Below are 19814 nucleotides of genomic sequence, written 5' to 3' on the forward strand. Positions count from 1 at the left end.
TCAAACGAATGGCATATTCTTCTACGAACAAAATGTTTTTTTCTACGATCCTAAACATTTCTATGCTCTGATAACTTTATTTTGCAACATTGCGCGATGTCAGAGATAAAAAATTGAAACTTTAAGGTTTTCGATGACATTCGAGCTTAGAAATGCTCGAGAATAAAGTTATTAGAACGCGGATTTGGATGAGAAGAGACTTTAAATAATGTTTACCGCAGAGAGTCATTGAAGATTAGAGTAACAGAGCTGCTTCGAATGAAGATATTCGACGTAGAAATGTTTTGTGAAGAGAGAAATAAAGATTATAGAGTTATTGTACTGTGAGGACGTTTATTTGTGTGTGCTACGCTGAAGAGGAAAGAAAAATTGAGAAAAAGTGGAAAAGATAGAGATCGGGGAGACAAAAGTTGTTGGAATGATGAATGTTCCTGGAAAGTATACAGAACGAGGATTGCCCCGTTCGTATAAGCAACGATGAGGAAAATGCGGGTACGTATTCTCCACGAGCCGCCTTTGGCTACGAGAGGAAGAACAAAAAAGTCTGAATCCGGTGAATATACATTTAATTTGACTAATCCTGATCCCCGTTTCGCTCTTTCACTGTCTTCGTTCTCATGGATCCGGACAAGAGATCACGGCGATGATGTATGTGTGTTCTTGGCGCATCCAAATGAGCCTGCACCGCAGCATACCAATGCGTCTCATCCGCAAAGCTCCTTGCCGCGCACAAAAAAAACGGAACAAAAGTAATGGGCACAAAGGAACGAAATCATTTGATTCTTCGGTGCTCTCTCGAACGTCAGGGCAAACAGGAAATAATCGAATGAAGAACCGATCGAATGCGGGGATTGATGAAGAGGAGAGAGAATAATTCGATTCCCACATCCACTCAATAAATCCTTTAACCAAAAATGTCCTCGAGTCTCCTCAATTTCACGAGGATTCGTTTAAACATAAACATTCAACAAGAAAACTCGAGTGAAACATTCCGGACAAATGACTTCGGTACAGCAACGTCGGTCGAACTGTCACCATAGAACAATTGGCCCGAGTGGCTTTTCACCTCTCCGCTCTCGTCGGTTTCAATTCGAATCAGGTAAAAATTCAATGAAACGATAATAAAAGCCCTTCAATATGATGCAACCGGGCTAATAAATTTCGCACAAAGCGAGCTTTGATCGAGGCCTCGGTTGGAATGTAATCCGAACTTTTGAGCCTTCCGGAGAATGATGATCCGCAGCGATATAATTATAAAACAAGATCGACTCTGGCCATGAGAGCGGAAAAGCAATCCATCAAGCACACAGCGCAAAGCTCGAAGAATAATCCGACCTCAAAGATTTCAGAGCTGGCACCGAATTCATCATAAAAACAGCGTCTCTATTATTTTTCTTCGATCCGTGTGATACGGCTTATTTGTTGATAGCTCCCAATGGGAATCGCGAGATTGACGTTACGTCGGAATTTGCGTCAAATTTGCGGAAGACGTCTGGTTAGCTCTCAGCCCTGAGCCCTCGAGACTTTCATACACGAAATGTACAGTGATAGGAGTGCGGGAACGCGCGTATGTATATCGCGTTATAATATATGGTGGTAAGGTCCGGGCACAATCTGTGTGTAGCAGTCGTGAGCGCAGGCGCTCTCTGATCCCCGAGAGTTTCCCCATCGCACGAAAATTCCCCGGTTAGCTCGGGCTAGCCGTCTCTGCAGGGACTACACCACCGAAAGCAGGCTTTCGTTCGTGCGAGGAGGAGGAGGACACGCGTACGTGTGCGTTGAGCGCGGCGAGGCCGTTCTCGGTTGCGTGTTTCTATCCGCGTATGTGTCTTATGTATTCATGGCTCTATATAGATTGTTAGGGTGGAGATGTGTGCCGGTACGTACGTGTGCAGCCCTCTGTGAGAGCGTTGGTTGGTGCGGGTGTACGCGGCGATAGCGCGGAAGGAGTGGCGCCATTTGCTGGTTCTCCGGGTGGTATCGGGACACCCAGTGGCAAAGCAGAGCCGGACGAGAGCCCGCGCGAGCTAAAGCGGAGTGGAAACGAGCCGAGAAGGCCAGTAGTCGAACGGCGCCGGTGCGCGCTTCTCCGCATAGGGACACGAGAGCACGGAATCGAGTAGGAGCGGAGGAGCGAGTAAAAAGGAATATAACAAAAGAGCTGCTGTCGCGGGCTCCGTTCGAATGTCGCATTCGTCGGAGAGCTGGCAAACGCTGATCGACGACGCTTCTTTTTCCTCGCGTGTATACGCGCATAAGGAGGCAAATAACGAAGGCGCATTAATCCATTATCGATAATCGAATCTTTCGTCAATAGCGGATAATAAACCTGATGAATTTGTTAGCGGCTCGTGCGTTTGTGCTGCTGTTTCAACGAGATAACGACAACCGAGTTAACGCCGAAGGTTACCATGAGGAAAAACAATAATTAAAGGATATCGGGTTGTCCGAGGACTGGCCCGGGGCAATTGATCGAGCAGGGGGTTCGTCGAAGAATCAAAACATTCCACCCTTATCGCCCTGCTTGCCTGCGTTCTACGTTATCGTGCCGACGCGGAGACTCTTTTTTATACAAGAACAATAAACGACTCTCCAGTGATATTTATTCAGATGAGAAAGAAGGGGGAGGGGGATGAGAGTATAATTGCGGTGCAACTGGCAAGGGGGAGGAAGCACCTCGCAGTTACTTCTTTTTATCCCTCGTTCTGCTAATTGTTTGCTCTTCTCGTTTTCTTCATATTTTTCTTCGCTGGAAAAGCTACTGCTAATTGGAAAGTTGATAAGCGCTCTGGGAACACGCACGCACGATAACCGCCTGGTTCTTTATTTTTTTTTTCGATCGACGACGCATACACCGAGCCTTCGTGAGATGCCTTTCTAATAGCGAAGAGATTATCAGTGGTGCTCTCGGGGCCGGATAATTTGGTGATAAACGGAGCCATCGCGCCAGGGGAGTTGATATACGGGAACTCCAAGAGCAAAAGAGCAAAAGAGACAGCGTGCTTCGGGGAGGGAAAGTGGGAGACAGAGAACGGCTAAGAGGAGGGAGTGAAAAGAGTGGGTTGGTCGTGGCAGTGTGGCGGTTGCAGCACGCCAGAATAGTGCATTCACACACAGTGCAACCGTGCACCCAGAGGGTGTGGAAGGCAGGAAGTGGAAAGGTGGGACTGCGGAACTATCGACGAACTTTTGGTGAATTTGCTCGCTCATTCTCTCGTATCCTGAAAAGTGCGAGAAACGGAGACGAAAACGAGATCACGCGCGAAAGAGAGAGAGAGAGAGAGAGAGAGCACGAGCACAAATAAAAGTGAAAAAGCATATCAGGAGAACGGGAAATGTGTGCAGTTGTAACTTTTGAGTGTCGTGTTTTGTGCATTTGTACACATTATTAACCTGCCGAAAGAGACTGCTTTATAGCTGACTCTCCTGTGCGCGTATTCGCCTCCGGAGTACCTGTTCCAAGTGATTTTTTATTCTCTGTCTTTCGACTCGTCTTTGTCCCGCCACGTGCATCTCCTCGCCAGAAATCACCTTCAGCCAAGCAGCATGGATTGCTTACGAAGAACGAGCCACTTGGGCTTGCTCTTTTTTCTCATCATCGCCGGTAAGGAAATTATTTATCGAGTAGTACAACCCTCTCTGCGGTCAGACTTTTATGAATTCATTGATTATTCCGCCCCCGCAAACTCCGCTCGTATTTATCAGATAGCAATCGTCATTCCGCTGTCATCGTCCCACTACATGCTGTATTTGTAAATAGGACTAATATTTTTTCAGAAATTAAATGAGTTATCGAGAAGAGAATAAGCGACATCAGCATGACATTGTTGTTCCTCGAAAACAACGGATTATCGCGGTTAATAAAACAAGCTTCGAATCCACCACTCTCGTAATGCCGATTGATTGAATCGTCGCGAGAATATCAGTCGCTGAATCGACGCGACTATTCGATTCCAGTATCGTCGAATTAGAGACGATGCGAAAGGGAATTAAGAGCTCGGGGAAAGTAGGTCGAACATTCATTTTCGCCTCGGACAATTCGGCTCCGGAGATGGTTAATGAATTTTTGAGATAAATGTAACATTTATTTTATGGAGCATTAAGCCTGGAGCGTGAGTTTATTCGGCTTTTGACGAGGGCATTCGGGAGCACAGGAATTTTAGAGCAATCAGCATGAAGGCGTAACAAAACAATGGAAAAATTGATAGAGCAGTAAAAATGGCATAACCCACGAAATGGCCTACAACAGGTGCATCAACTCTCTGTACGGCTGGGTGCATGCGTTTGTTTTTTTGTCTTGAAAAATGGAAACGAATAACAATCGACTCGCAAGATTTAGAGTGGAAACTCGTGTTTCCGTTTATGACTGCAGTAGGCGTTTACGCGCACTAAGAAAAAATCGTATTTTTCGAGGCACCATTCGACAAATATTCGGCTACGATTTGCACGTCGTAATTCCTTCGTCCCCCCCCAATAGCCTCGCACAATGTTGTATCGCAACTAGGCTCGGGCTGGGCGAACGGCAAATAGAAACGACGCTTTGTCCTCAACTCGCTCCAGCATTATTTTCGTTAGGCATCGAATCAAGCGATCATCGGGAGGATTTAATCGTCACTGTTTGACGCAACCTTACCCGCGAACCTCCGGATGGCTTTCGAGCGAATAGCTCTCGATGCGAAAATCGAGTGACAGTTTTAAATGCTCGATTGTAAACAGGCTTCATTACAAATGCAAAGAGCTCCGAGGAGCGAACTAATCGTCTGGTATCGCTCCAACTCGGACAGTAAAGCCAGCTCGAAAATGAATAGCGAATATTTTTCAATCGAGCTGCTTCCACTCGGTCAAGGATTTTTCACAACGTTTCTCTTTTTTTTTTCCTCCCATTACGAGGGAATACATGTGATGGTTAATGGAGCACGTATTTACAAGAATTCAGCGTCGTGCGTGACTTTCTGTCGGAGACCATCCGAGCGTTAATGGGAAAGAAAAAAATGCGGACTTACAATAGCAACAGCAGGATTCCGGTGCCGAGTGCGGGCTTATCAAGATTTCTATTGTAACACAAATATCCTCGGTCGCTAAGTGCACGCGTTATGGATGTGCATAAATTTTTAATAATTCTCAGAGAAGCATGGGCGAACGGTGTTTCGTGATGGGCGAGAACGATATCGAAATAGTGTAGCGTAGCTCGTTGTAGCCGCGAAAAGAAATTTTGCGGAGTGAGCAAACATCAGATTTGTCGAAGAGGACCCGCACGACGCAGGGCCCGCTTCTCGTAGGCTGTTCTTTACGAGGTATTTACGGGGGTTCGTAAAAACGCAGGGCGATGGGTAAGAAATATGAGGATATAAATCTATCGGACGTTTTGATATAATAAGTTCGTCGAGAGGTTGCAGGTGAGCACACCTCCGGAGCGGCTTTATCCGTGTACACGTAACTCCTCGTTCGGGTGTTCCTTACGAGGCGAGCTTCTCATTGCTGCGGCGAATATCGAAAAGAAAGATGGAGGATGCACGTGAGCGATGGAGAAAGGGAGATGATCGAATGTCGAGGGCGATCGTACAGGTATATAGGAAGACGAAGAAAGCTTCGGAGAGTCCAATGAGCCGGTGTTAGGGAGGGTAAGAAAAAAAATTACGACAAACTTTACGACGTGGCGTATACACATAAGCATATTATACGTACGTGCATATACGAGGGAGGGAAAAAATCGCTTTATCGATTGGTATTTTTCTGCTGGTGCTTTGCTCCGGCACCGGCGGTCACAAGCGAATGTGCACCGCAGAAGCTTCTATATTTCACGTAACATTATATACAAATACGAGGGAGAGCATAGCTGTATATAACGCGGCGGGGAAGAGCTGAGATTTTTGTGTCGTAAACGTTGAATGGGTAGAAGATCCGATAACGCTTGCCAGCGCCGCGGAGAGCAACGATCAAATGTTTTTTTACGCTGTCATACACACCTTTACGCTCGAAACATAAAAGCACACCGGCCGAGAATTAATCACGTCAACGCGAGAGCGGGCTGCGGCGCTGCGTGATGGAAAAATGAGCTTACGCCGGGGCTGAGGGTGAATACGCCGCGCGCTCGGTATACGCTCATCTTGTATTCGATTAAATTAAATCGCTCTCCTATAACGCGATAACGATTTTCCGCAAATCTGCACGCCTATACCTCGCGCTTCTCACATTTTCTTGTCCGATGATCGATCCCGCCCCCGTGTGACGCGCGGCATGAAATTTCATTCGGAAGAGAGACTAACGAGAGAGGGCAATATCGACACATGCACGAGTGAATACGCAGTCGCCCTCTCCACATATTCGTTTTCATACTCCGAGAGATTCGGCCAACGCGGCCAACGCGGACGAGCCTCCATTGACGAGGGAATCAACCCCTTTTCCGGAGCTGCGACATCGCATCGCGAGCTTTCGATACGTGCGTGAGTGGTTGCGTGAAGAAGGAGAGAGAAAGGATAACGCACTCGGGGCCTCCGGTGACACGAGAGATGAGAGAGATTGCTCACACGCTCTTCCCGACGAACTACTCGAGTGAAAAATTAGCGTATAGTCAAGCGCGTATATCGCGCTCGCGGAAACTCTTCCTGCGCAGAGGCGATCACTGCCGGTGAAAAATTAACCGGTTGATACAAAGGATACGGACGACGCTCAAACGCACGCACAGACTTCATCAAACGGTGAAAAAAAAAAAACGTAATAAAAATGATGAAAAATAAAAAGGAGAAAGGGAAATAACGAAAACGCGAAACACGACTACGAATAAACGGATCCCGCGCCACATTAAATGGATTCCCGCTGCTTTTCTTGTTATTATTATCAATCATGCGGAATAATCACATTTCCTATACGCGGAAAGAGATCCCGGCGCTATGTAGAAATACTCCGAGCATCATTGCGCAATCGGGAAAATAAATGAGAACGATACATATAACTAAATCACCGAGTATGACACGAATGAATGAAACGATTTGCGCACAACGGCTCGCTGACTTGATAAAAATACGCCATTTTTCGACTTTATGCGACGATTTCACGGATCAACGTAATCCTGATTGAAAAATCTCTGTTTACGATCGTAAATTGCTTTTGGCAGAGCCCAAAAGCATCGAATATTCGAGTTTATCTTGTTGGAAAATGTCATTCGCATCAATAGGAGAGTAAAAATCCTCTTACGTAAAGATCATTAGTCCCTTTCATATAACGCAGGCACGCGAAGCGTAAATTGGCCTCTCGTTGTCATCCCCTTTCCGCCGTTCTCATTGGTTCGACCGAGTTGCACGCTGCTCGTGTTTCGCGTTGAAGCTCGAGCATCGAATCATCATTTCGAAGTCATTCGCGCTGCTCTGAAATGTCACGATGACAGCGAAGCCTTCCAAAGGTTTATATTCACAAGTCTAATCCGTTTTTGACGCATCGAAGGCACGGAAAAACAGTGGCGGATCGCGATTAGTCGCAATACGCTTCGGGAAAATCAGGTTTCATTGGAACGTGGAAAAGTGAATTACGAATAATAATCTTTCACGTTCGAATCACATATTTGATCGATTTCGACGGTTTTATTAATGCTCGGGTCATTTTTCCATTGAAAATAACGTTGAGGGCGGGCGCGTACAGTCGCGAGTTTCAATAGTCAAGCGAGAATAACATCGGGAATGAAATTTTGATTTTTCGATTTGAACCCCAATTTGCAGCATTTGTATACGAGCGAAATGAATTTTCGCAGTGTGTGTTCGGCTATGAAATGTGGGACGATAAACGAAAATACATTTCATTGCTTCCCGTTGATGCAAATTTCAGGAATCAAAGTTATATCGTCGACGATTAACCGAAGCCCAGAAGTATTCGGAATCGAATTTATTTTGAAGTGAAGACGCAACCGTCTCATCGTGGCTCGTTCCCTGCTGCTGAACGAGCGTACAATTTTCTCCATTGGGGATTGAAATTTGCATAACTTGAGCCGTGTGCAAAGATAGAAAGCCACTAAATAAAATCGCATTCATTTTAGTGGGGATAAAAGCAGCACCGATTTGCGCACTAACAGACGGAAACAAACGGTCTTGGTCAACGAAGTTGTGGGTGCCGACTTCTCTGTCAGGCGTGGAGGGAAGCTTGAAAGCGTAATTTAGTAATCACGTCGAAAGATCAATGAAAATTAATGAGAAGTTTGAGCGTCGAAAGAGCGAGTGTAACTACCCCCCGCTCAACGATGTTTCCTTGTAAACTGACCTTTTCAGCACCTTTCTCAGCACCAGCCAATCAGTGAACCTATAAAAACTACAAGCGAGCGTTGCTCAGATATGATCTCGGAAAGAACTCTTTTAGGGGAAGAGAGCCCCTCGCTGATAGCTGTCTGAAAGCCCGAAAGCACCAGAGATAGCAAGAGACCAAGTAGAAACGGGGAGAATAAAAAATAAGGGCTGACTCTCGTCGAGTTTGTACATTATTATACTAATTTGCCAGACGAGAGGGTCGATGTAAGATTCAACGTTGATGTATTACAACGTTGCGAGATCGAGCTAGAGTTCTGCAAAGAAAGAGAAGGGCGGAAAAGGAAGGAAAAAAATAGAGAGCCAGCGAGCAGGGGAGGAGGGGGGCGCGAGAGGCATAGAGACAAAAGCGTTTTGCTCTGTTGGAAGAAGAGATAGAGACAAAGAGATTGGCGAACTTGCGGTAAGTATATATACACCATAACCATACATACATGTATATACAAAGGCCCTAAGCGTACGCTAAACCGGCTCCGACAGTAGGTTTGCCATATAGCTCGGAGTAAGCACCCCAACAAATTTACCCGGGACGTCATGCGGTCACGTAGCCTAGCGAGAGGGCAACGGAAAGAGAGAGAGAGAGAGAGAAAGCTCGCAAGCTTGGTGCTCCGCGGTAAACGTAAACGGAACGGGCAAACGTCGTAAACCAACGACTCGAAAGAGCAAACACAGGTTGAGTGTAGCCTGGCGAGGGGGATGGTACTACGGTATCGTGCGCATATAGCTTCTAATACGTACAATACACCAGCGCGTTTTAGTATCGTCCAACCTATAATGTACACACCGCGATGCACGTGCATCCATACCTCTCGCTGTTTGGCATATTTGGTACATTACGCGCGAATCTATATTACCGCCTACACACCAAGACCTCAATCGTCGAAATAACGCACCCCGAATTGCGGATTGATCATCCTCTCCTCCTCGCATTCACCCAGATTTCAAACTCCGTGCATTCACTCCCCTCTGTATGATGTACGCGCGCGCCCGCGTCCGTCCCTCCCCCCCCATCAGATCAGCATTCCCGGAGATTTCGATATCAGGAATTACTGTTTCCGTCGTACCGTGTACCGCCGATACTAAAGCTGCGTCCACCTCGTTTCATCATTAAAGCCACCTGCCTAAATTCACAATAATGGACCTTTCCAAAGCTTCTGCCTAAAGTTTACGACTGCTTGCTTGCCGGTGGCGATTTTATCGACCCGGGCCACTCGATCGAACCGTTCACAGAGACAAAAAGACGACGGGGAAACGACGGATCAATTCTTTTGATGATCTGCGGAGAATTCGTTGATTTCAATACCACTTCAGGTTGGGATATTAATATCGAGAGCAGGTGGTTTAATAAGGTTGTTGGATTGGTGTGGAAAGAGCTGAAAAAAATGAGGGAACTCTGTCAAACGTGGGCTGCTGGAAAGAATGGACGTTATCGTGGCAGAGAAAACTGACGTTACGAAGTACCGGACGAAGGATTTTTTCACAATTTCATTTTCGTCTCGCTCCTTCAGCCCTTTATAAATTTATAAATAAAATGTTTTACGCCGAAAGAAAAAACGTGAAATTTTACTTTGCTCTGAAATAAAAAAGCTATGAAATATCTCTTAAACAATGGCTCCATTATTTTGACCATCGCTCTAACCTCGAAATGCTCGATTCGGATATCCGAAGAGCTGAGATCCGAGAGAGCTCTTTACGAGCTCATTGGCCTGGATATAAAATCATAGAAAACAATTACAGCACAGCAGCAGAAGGACAAAATAAAAGGGAAAAAAACGTATTTTATTATTACACGTACAACAGAGAGAATCTCATGAATTTTTTTACAATCCCTGAATATATAGTCCACGTTACTTCATCCAATTTGGATATTTTGCCCATCATAAAAGTCTCTTCCTCATTACTCCCGCAGACACGACGGATCTGCTCGTATTTTCTAGTAAATTGCACCGAGAATTCCATCGCAAAAGGGAAGAAAATTTTTGACAAGTATAGCGCGCAGAGAGATTTTACAGTATCACAATATAAATGTAATTATGAGAATAGACTGGAGCAATTAAAGGCTCGTATTGCGAGGGGGATGTTTGGCGAAGGTACATCTGCGAAAATAATGCGCGTGCGACGTACGCGCTCTATGTACGAACAGCGCAAAACACAAGTATAACTGTGTGCAATTTTCATACGACTAATTGCACGAGAATAAGCTGGAATCCAGATGTAATCGTCAGAGAATAATACAATGTAATGGAGGAAAGTGTGTCTCTCCGGTACACTGTAAACCCCTGCCGCCGTGGCATCCCATCCCTTTCGAATTTAGCTACAAGGAAAATGTGGGTCAGGCGTATGGCGCGACACCGTGCGCGATGAGAAAAAGATAGAGAAATGGCTGAATAAGGGAGTAGAAGGGAAACGGAGAGAGGCGAGTGCATGCGTACCGTCAGGAGCTTTTTTCGCACTCTTTTTCGTCCATGTATACGCTCTTATTTTCTCTCTCGCGGTAGTTTTTTTCGTTCTTTCTCTAGCACCGAAGGCCCAGCGCCGTTCCAGTATCTTCCCCTTCCACTTTTCCATCCCTCTTTCTCCCGTCCTCTCACTTTCGCTCCATCTCGCTGATAAAGTTGCTCGGGGCTATAACGTGTCGTATATACTGAAAAAATAAAAGCATCCTCCCGGGGGCGCGCACGGGGGACTCTCCGTCGCCGTCGTCGTCGTCGTCATACACGTACGAAAACTCCGGTTTGAGTGGATCTTGTACAAGTGTAGAGAACACAGGGGAGGAGCAGGAGGTTAACGTCAGGATGGTCCAGGGAGATCGGGCGCGTATGTGCTGTATATATATATACGAACGCAGCAGCTTCCGCGGCCATCCGAGAGCAGCCCCTGGCCGCTCTTTCCCTCTCTTTTTCCTCTTTCTCCCTGCCTCAGTCCCGAGGGCACTCGTACCGCACGTAAAAGTGTACTTCCGCATATTACGCCGTTATAATACGCGCCAGGAAAAATTCACCGATCCAGCACCCGGCTCACCGAATAAACCGAAATACGAAGTGTGTACCCCGAATGCCTCGACTCTTCCCTCTGCATATATTTATATACAAATGTAAATAAATTTTCAAATATATACACTTGCTGATGACGGCATATACACATAAACCATACTCTCCGAATTTACGCTCGCAAGAACGTACAACTTACGCTTCCAACTTTATATATATAAATATCCGTGTGGACGAAGGTGGCTCTGTGGGTGTGTATCGCACGCATATACTGACCTGATATTATGTATGCATCTTATATTAATATAATCCCCACTGGTTTTTCCTGTCTCATACTTTCCAGGCAACATTTACGTGTTGTTTTTTTTTCTTTTTCTTTTTTTTTCTTGTTTGCTTTTTTTTCATCTTATTCAGGCTCTCGCGAGCAGGTCAAATATTTAACGAAGAAAATAAAGTTATCCCGGAGTACGAGTCCATGCTCTCCGAACGTAGCTATTAACCCTCCTGCAGCCATAATCTTTCTCTCATGCCCGATCTCCCAACGAGCTCAAACGTACTGCTCGCACGCTTTCCTCCGCGCGCGCGCGCGCGTATATGTACGGAGGGCATGCTTCACTCGGTCGTGACGAAATATGCACTAGACACTAAATCCCCTAGGCAATGTACGTATGCGAACTTAGGGGCTGGGGAAAAAATTCTTAACGAATAAAAAACGATCTCTCGCACTCGGGCCACGGGCTTTAAACGGACTCGGCATCAATTCTTATTCCTTTAGCTTATTTTTCATTGGATTTGAGAATTAATTAAAAGTTGCTTAAGAATATGATAATGTATGCGTACTTCTTGGGAATAAATAAACTAGAGTTGGCCCGTGGAGGGGGAGCGATGCGGTGAGCTCTGTTAATGAGAAACTGTGACTCATCGCTTCTCGGAGCTCGCATATAAAGCTTCTTTCCGAGCGGAGAACGCGCTCGCGAAAATAATAAGCGCGATCCAAGTTTTTAAATTGGCGAACAATTATCGCGCGAAGGGTGATTGAAGCCGGGCGTGAAAATCGGCGCGTTTGCTCGACGATCGAATTGCAGATTCGTGGGATCCTCTCTGCGTCTCCCGGTAATTTAATCGTCTTCATAATACTGCTCGTCCGGGGGTCGAGGCTCGCTCGGAATTACCCTCCGGATCGATGCGGAGCTGCCTTCATTGAATCTTTTTGAGGAAACGACTCCGCGAGGCCGAGTTTGCGGAGGGATTAAAATTCGGGGGGAAGATCGAACGCCAGGAATTTAGGCAGCTCGAGGACTCTCCCCCGGCTGAACGGAGTGTCTCTGGAAGACTAATTTTAGGCTACTTAACGGAGGATCGCTCCGTTCGAGCGGCTTCGTATTCAGGGTCGTTTCTAATTCGGCAAGTTCCTCGTAAACTCGTTGCTCGGCAAGTTCGATGCCTCGCGAGACCCTCGCCATGGCCCGCAGATCCGACGCTGCTTTCAGTTGTACTCGAGACTCCAAATTAATCGGGATTAAAAAAATTGCCCGCGCTGGCTACTCCCGCGTGGAGTTCGCGAGACGCAGCCTCCCCTTCGCCGCTATATACGTTTATCTACATTTCGTATACACTCGTAAATTGACTCGTTTTTTCAATTAACGACTGTTGACCGATAAAACGCTGGACGGGCAGCCGGCACGCGTCCGCTCGTTGCCTCTCGTCGCCGCATCCCTCGCGCTCACTTTTCCCTTCGCTCTTCTTTACTTTTTCGGTACATCGCTCCGCTTCTTTCTCTCTCGTTCTGCAAGCATTTTTCCCTTATACGCCTACGTATGGTCTCTCGTGACGAGAACCATCTGGCACTCCGGCTCGTCGGATAATACAGATATATATGTGAAGGCGCACCCGGCTCTCGCTCGCTTCGCATGGCCGTATTCTCCCCAAAACACGCCAAAAGAGAGAGAGAGAGAGGAAAGTGAAGAGAAAGAGGGCGGTATAGACAAAGACGAAGAGAGAAGGAGAAAGAAAATGGAAAACTCTCGGTAGAGTTGGCGGAGAGTCGAGAAGCGGAAAAAAATATGCGCGCAGGGGTGATATGCGAGGAGGGAGCATAAACAGTGAAATTTTGAGGTGGTGCAGCAACGGAACCTTCTGTGACTCCTGTGTGTCGGAAATTTCATATGAAACTCGACGTTATATTCATAATAATTACACCACACGAAAATTTAGTACATATGCGTGTGTACCTAACGACACCTATATATTTCACCGTGTATTAATTATAATTCACATCTCGTGAGCACCAAATGTAAATCCGAGTAAATTAAATTTTGGCTCCAGTGCGAATATGTTTCGAGACGTAATACATATATTAAAGAGGTTGAAATGAAAAAGCTTCTTCGTGGCGCTGATTTCGTTGTGACCAACATCGCGTTCATAATCATGCAACAAAATGAAATGTTATTGCTTCTCGCTTAACAATTATTAATCGAGTCGACGAAAAGTCGTTTCATCGAATTTTCAATCTTCGTAGTTGTTCGTTCACGCTGGGTTATGAAATATAAAAGATGGCGAGGTCGTGCGACTGTTTTAAAACTATCGAGCAGGGAGCGATAACGGAGTGTTCGCGTTTGAATAAATAGTCCAAAGTATCGATATAACCGAGACGTTATATTTTCGTATTTTGTCGTACGAGAGCCTCTGCTTTTAAAAGCGGATTCAACGATAAATCGAATGAATTTATAAAGGAGCGAGTGAGTATTATTATTTCACTTGTGAATGGTCGGGGTCGAAACGTCAAAGACTCGGTAAGAAAAACAGCGTCTTTCGACATATGTGCTCTCGAGAGTGTCACGGAAGTCATCTGAGATCGCTCTCGTGTGACTCGTTTTCTAAAGGCTGTGTATACACACGTATACCTGTATATATACCACAAATACGTGTATAGCTTTCGTGTTTATTGAGTAAACGAGAGCAGTCAAGGGGAACGATAAAACGCGGGGGGGAGAGGACGAGGGGGTGGAAAAGGGGTAGTAGAACAGCAGAGAGACGATGTCGTTCTTCAGTAGCGAGTTTCCTCGAGAAAAAACGTTTCCCCCTCTCTCCTATCTTCTCCCCTCCTTCTCTTCCTCTCTGTATTTCTGCACTGTGTAATGTGTGTGCCCTGAAGGGATCACGACGTTTCTCGCTTCATGTAAGCTAGATTGAGCTCTTTTCCTTCGCTTCGCTCCCCTCTGCCTTTTCCACCCTTTCACTAAAGCCTTTCTCTCTCCACAATCTACCAGCAGTTTCGTACCGGTCCAGCCCATCCTTCCACTTCCTTTCCTTCGTCTTCTCCTCTCCTCCCGCCTCGTTTCCTCGCAGCTTCTATTTCTCCCTTTCTCGCCTGGTTTTCTCTTCCGGAAGCTGCTCTCCCAACGCTCCCGGCCTCCTTCCAACGCTCGTTTTTCCTGTCCTCTTTCTCCGTCAACCCTTTTGCCTCTTAGTGTCGTAAACCAAGCGCCAACCGTCAAGTACCCCAGCTTATTTCAACCCCGTCTTTGTCCATTACGCTCCACAAGCTCCTTCGCTCATTCACAAAGTCATGCTCCTCTGTTTGGACAGTCAACTTGACTCTGACTATTTGTTATTTATGCGCATTTTTCTCTTTCCCGAGCTTCTTACTACTACCTCCTTTTTCCTCACTAAACCCGCCATTCGTGTCTCCTCAAATACCAAATATTCAATGACCATTCGACACGTTTCTCGTCCTTCGAATTATCTCTCGTCCTTTCCTTTCCCTTATTAATTCTTCAATATCATTTTCCCTCGTCCACCAACTTCGAACGCTACGCGTTAACGCGACATCTCGTGTCACACGAACTTCATCCTACGACCCGCTCTGCTCTCACCCCATATCGATAAATACGTTTTTTTTATTACTTATTATAACAACCTCGAAGCACCTTCTCTTTGTACATTAACCGCTCACGAACATTAATGAGGGAATTATTCAAAAGATACACAAGCACGTCGAACTCATTCTTACAAAACTCATGGGTTTTTTTTACCTTATAACTCACGACCAGGGTCGTTTTTCACCTCGTTCTGACGTGGTTCTGGCCCTCAAAATTAGATCAGGTAGTTCATGCACGAAACGATTTTCTTAAAAAAGTCTTGAAATTTACTCAGAGTCTAAATGGGTAGTCGACTGGCACGCATATCAAATTTTAAATGGTTCGTCTTATTGGTTATTAAGATAAACGTGTTTAAATATGCAGAAAAACACACGAGGGTTAAGGGACTATGCGTTAAAAATTGTTTATCTTTTCATATAACGAGGGAACGCTTCTTACGAATTTTATGAAAAAGTACACAATAACAATGCAGTATATAATGAAGATCTGGGGGAAAAATTCGAGACGATTGTCTTACTAGTAATACAAATATATTACGTTGAAAATTGAACGAAATTTGTAATGAGCACTATGTAACCTCACATTTACTTATTTCGGCATTTTGTTTCTTCATGGCTTGGGCCACTCCTCTCACAGCCTTCTGTCTTTTAATCAATACTTTTTTCTTGATTCATTCTCCTTCGTTTTTTCCCTTTGCACTCTTAATGCGATTTTTTACATAAATAGCTATTATGTTTGGTCAGTTATGGATCCCCGATTAATTTGGATCGCTCGTAATTTCATTCGCCAAAAGATCAGTTGAAAATATGTATTTACAATTTCGAATTACTAACTCTGACATTAATTTAAAGTGACGATATCTTTAATTAAGAAGTAAAAATCGACCCAATAACCCATAAAATACGATCTCCGGGCATGATCTACCTTAAACAGTGATAAAAAAACTTTGTCACCATTTGAATCTTTTCGTTTTTTTTTTTTTTCAAACGAATAGAATCACATACGATAAATGCGATTCCATGATAAATAAGTTGACAAAAATCTAAAAAGCAAAGAACTCAGAAAATCGACGAGAATCACATTGCTCTCTCTCCGAAGATGGTTTCACAGTCAGATAAACGGGCTTTATCAGGAAACGGATCACTTCGTTTTCCGATGAGGGACAGAACGATATACGCGGTAAATTGAATCTCATGGAAAATGAGCTGACGAAAAACGTACTTCAAGACCGAATAATTCTAAAAATGAATGAAAAACAATGAAAATTGAAAAAGTAATTGAAAAATCAGTAATTGCGAAGGTAAATCAGTATTTTTCGACATCAAGAAATGCTCATCGGATGAGAATTCTGCTTGAAATCTTCTCGATCCGATAATGATATTCCCGGGATTTCGGTACTCGCGATTATAAACGAACCTCGGATAAATCGAAACGATACCGATAAAATAATCAAGTTTTTGATCGTAATTACCAATCGCATTTCACGAGCCCACGTGACTGAAAAATTATACGAATTATCTGGATTCGGATCAACCTCGATTTAATCACTCATTAATAACTGCGTACTTATCGGTATCGAATCAAGCGAATTAAAAATATCGATATAGAGTCGTTTTTTGATATCGGATCGCTTCGTTTTCCTATTCTCGTGGACTAACACCGGGCTCACAGTTGGTGGGAATCCATCAGAGACCTTTCTCTTCGGGTCACAGTTACGAGATCGAGTTTTCCCATTGGCTTAAACGTACGTGCGCTTTTCCGCACGTTCGTGCTCCACTTTTTTAGGAATCACTTTTTATGAAGCGAATATATCGAAGCCTACGGAGCTGAGAAATATCCATGTAGTTATGGGGCTGACAAAAAGGCCTCCCTCTTTTTCCCTCAATGTATAGATATTTATGGCTGCGCGAGTATTTTCTTTCGTGAGGAATATGTGACAAGTTCCCTTTGACTTTTCTCCTTTCCCGTCACGCCCTCGAATTTTTTATGAGGTAAGACGTACAGAGCGGTTCAAAATTATTCTCAATTTTTCCCACGTTTCAGTGCACCATCATTCCTCAAAAATTTTTTTCTCTCAACATATTTCCAGGTCGATCGTGAGAAAAACCATTCGTTTTTTGGACGATAATTTGTTTAATTTTCTGCTCAATCACTCACAACGTATGAACCTCAATTGTCAGTTTACTTTGGCGATATTTGTTTGCTTCGACACGATTTTGTTCGACTGCTTTGAAGTTTTGTTGGTTCGACTAATAACTAGTTTTGGCACTCAGAAATTATTTCATCTCATCACAAAAATATCTCTTCGTCCATATCGAAATGAATATTTTGGATGAGAGGAGTGGAATTTGATTTAATCAAAGTTTTTTCGTCGATGCTAGTGAACTGAGCGAAGCAGAGCTCCGGGAAATTCCATTTCTCGAACTCGTTGATTGAGCTTCCGCTGTAATAATTCACTTTTCGAAGCAGAAGCGACCGTAGTAAAGTTTCGAAAAGTCTTCTGCTCGGTCTGAATCACTCTGTAGGGCCTGGAATGATCGTATGACAATACGACATGGGGAACAATCGCCGACCCTCGGCACAGTCATTTATTATCTTGTTGGCAAAAAAAACGAACGAGATAATGGAGCTTTGGTTGAGGAAGAATAAATACATAAATGAATCTGTACAAATAATGAATGATGCATTCGGAAGAATGCTCTTCAAATACGAACGAAAGTTTGCTCGCCCATTTTGTGCATCAATAAAAACTCCGGCGTACAGCACAGTTGTTTCAAAAACAAATCGTTACTTCTCTGCATGCTCAAAGAATATGGAGAAACGATATTTACGGTTTGTTTGCCTCCTTTTTCTCGCTTCTTTACGCTCGTGTATACCAGCATTTTTTCATCTTTTACGAGAGAAACAGAACGTTTGTGGAAAAAGACTGAAAAAGGGTTGCAAAAATTTTGAAAATAATTAGAAGTTACTTTGCATCGAGCTCAGTAGCAATTTTTAAAACCAAAAACAAAGAATTTCGTAGGCCTTTTTGAAAAAAAGAGGAAGAAAAGGATCCTAGCTGCTAATTCAGACCGTATGAATTAATAAAAATCAATTATAAAAACAATAATAACCTCTTTCGAAAGTTCCCGACAACTGTAGTAAAATTTCCATCGTTTACACACGTTTATGACTGCGAAGAATTATTAGAAGGCGCGTACACACGAGGCTTTCGCGTGAAACGATGAAAATCTTCCTCCGTCTCGCTTTCCCTCTCTCTCTCTCTCTCTCTCTCCCCGAGGTGCCCACACTTTCTGAATAAGCTCGCGTGTCGCCTCCGATTTACGGTGCGCTTTGGGTTCGTCGCAGAAACGAGAAAATACAGAGAGGGAAAAACTCGCGCGATTTCCAGCTGGTTAAACAGGCGAAAATGATTTTTTTCCGTACAGCTACTATCGAAGACTCTTTTTTTTTTATTCCTCGTTCGATAAAACTGGCCGGGAAATGTTAAAAACGAAATAGTAAAAGGGAAAAAAATGGAAGGAGCCGAGTATAGACGCAGAGCTCTTGCTCCACACGGCCAACCTTATGGCTCCGAGTTTACTATCAGCAGAGACTATTCTTTCCCGCATACACTGTACTCAATTTCGGTTTTTTAAACGTACGCTTTTTTATATCTGTCCCTTTCTCCAAGCTCTCCGAAGCCGATTTATGGTTAAAGGTCTGTGTCTGTGAAACAGCCTCGGGGAAGGATGCGAATTACGAGCAGTAGGGAGAATTCAAACCTTTACAAACCTTCCGGGTTCACTTTTACCTCTCCTATATATCAAACCTATATATATTGGTCCACATGTTTGTATACATATATATTGAGAAAGCTGGAGTAATTTCTCTCCCGCTTTGCAAACTGGGGTAGTGGAGAAATCGAGCGTCGCGATGCTTCAACCCCTGCTGCTCTATTACGGACGAATTTTTTCTCCTTTTCTATCAAGATAAATTTGAGACAATGTGCTACGTGGGCAAACCGCTCTCACGTCCCGACCTCAAGCTCCGTCGGAGCATCCGCCGGAGGAAAAAAGAGGAAAAGCTCGTGAAACGCACCTCCACGCATTTCCATCTATCGACGTTTTCCCCTTGGTGCTTTCGATAGATTTCTTCGAAGTTGTAGCGCCGAGGATCTCCTCCTCGTCCTTTATGTGCGTTCCGCTCCATTCATCTTCGCCTCAAATTGATGTATAACCGAGAGGCGAAAAGGGATGGCAGTTGAAAATCAAAAAATTTCCAGCAGCCCCTCAACAAAATATCGAAAGCAATTTCTCTTCTCTCGAACCGAATGCTTCTGGGATGAGATAAAACAATTTGTCGATGATGAAACTAAAGGGAGCTTCGCAGCATCGGAAGGAAATCACGGCGAAGCAACGAAATTTCGTGGGAATTCATCCGGCCAGTTGGCCTTCGCGGAACTTGATAATTGAGATTCCATAATTAATTGCAGTGGAATATAAAAAATTCGTCCATATAGAAATTTGGCTGAACGAACAATTCATATTTCTAAGCTCGATGAAAAAGTGCTCGTAATCAGTTCGGAAGAGATCAAAGTCACAACCCGGAACGACAAATCTTTGCGGGTGAATGTGCGAACAGAAGAGTCGCGGTGATACCGATGAATCGGCGGC

The 19814-nt window shown here is 44.5% G+C and overlaps 1 protein-coding gene across 1 annotated transcript in view; it reads left to right on the plus strand.

Moving 5' to 3' along the window:
• The first annotated feature begins 1989 nt into the window (after positions 1 to 1989).
• The window catches only part of LOC122411125 (beaten path IIIc), a 47275-nt gene continuing 29450 nt past the window's right edge, over positions 1990 to 19814 (plus strand). The window contains exon 1 of the mRNA XM_043419680.1: positions 1990 to 3604. Within this exon, the coding sequence (XP_043275615.1) occupies positions 3547 to 3604 (58 nt within the window). The 5' untranslated portion in view covers positions 1990 to 3546. The remainder of the gene's footprint in view (positions 3605 to 19814) is intronic.

Source organism: Venturia canescens, chromosome 1 (genome assembly GCF_019457755.1).
Source record: "Venturia canescens isolate UGA chromosome 1, ASM1945775v1, whole genome shotgun sequence".
Classification (NCBI taxonomy): Eukaryota; Metazoa; Arthropoda; class Insecta; order Hymenoptera; family Ichneumonidae; genus Venturia; species Venturia canescens.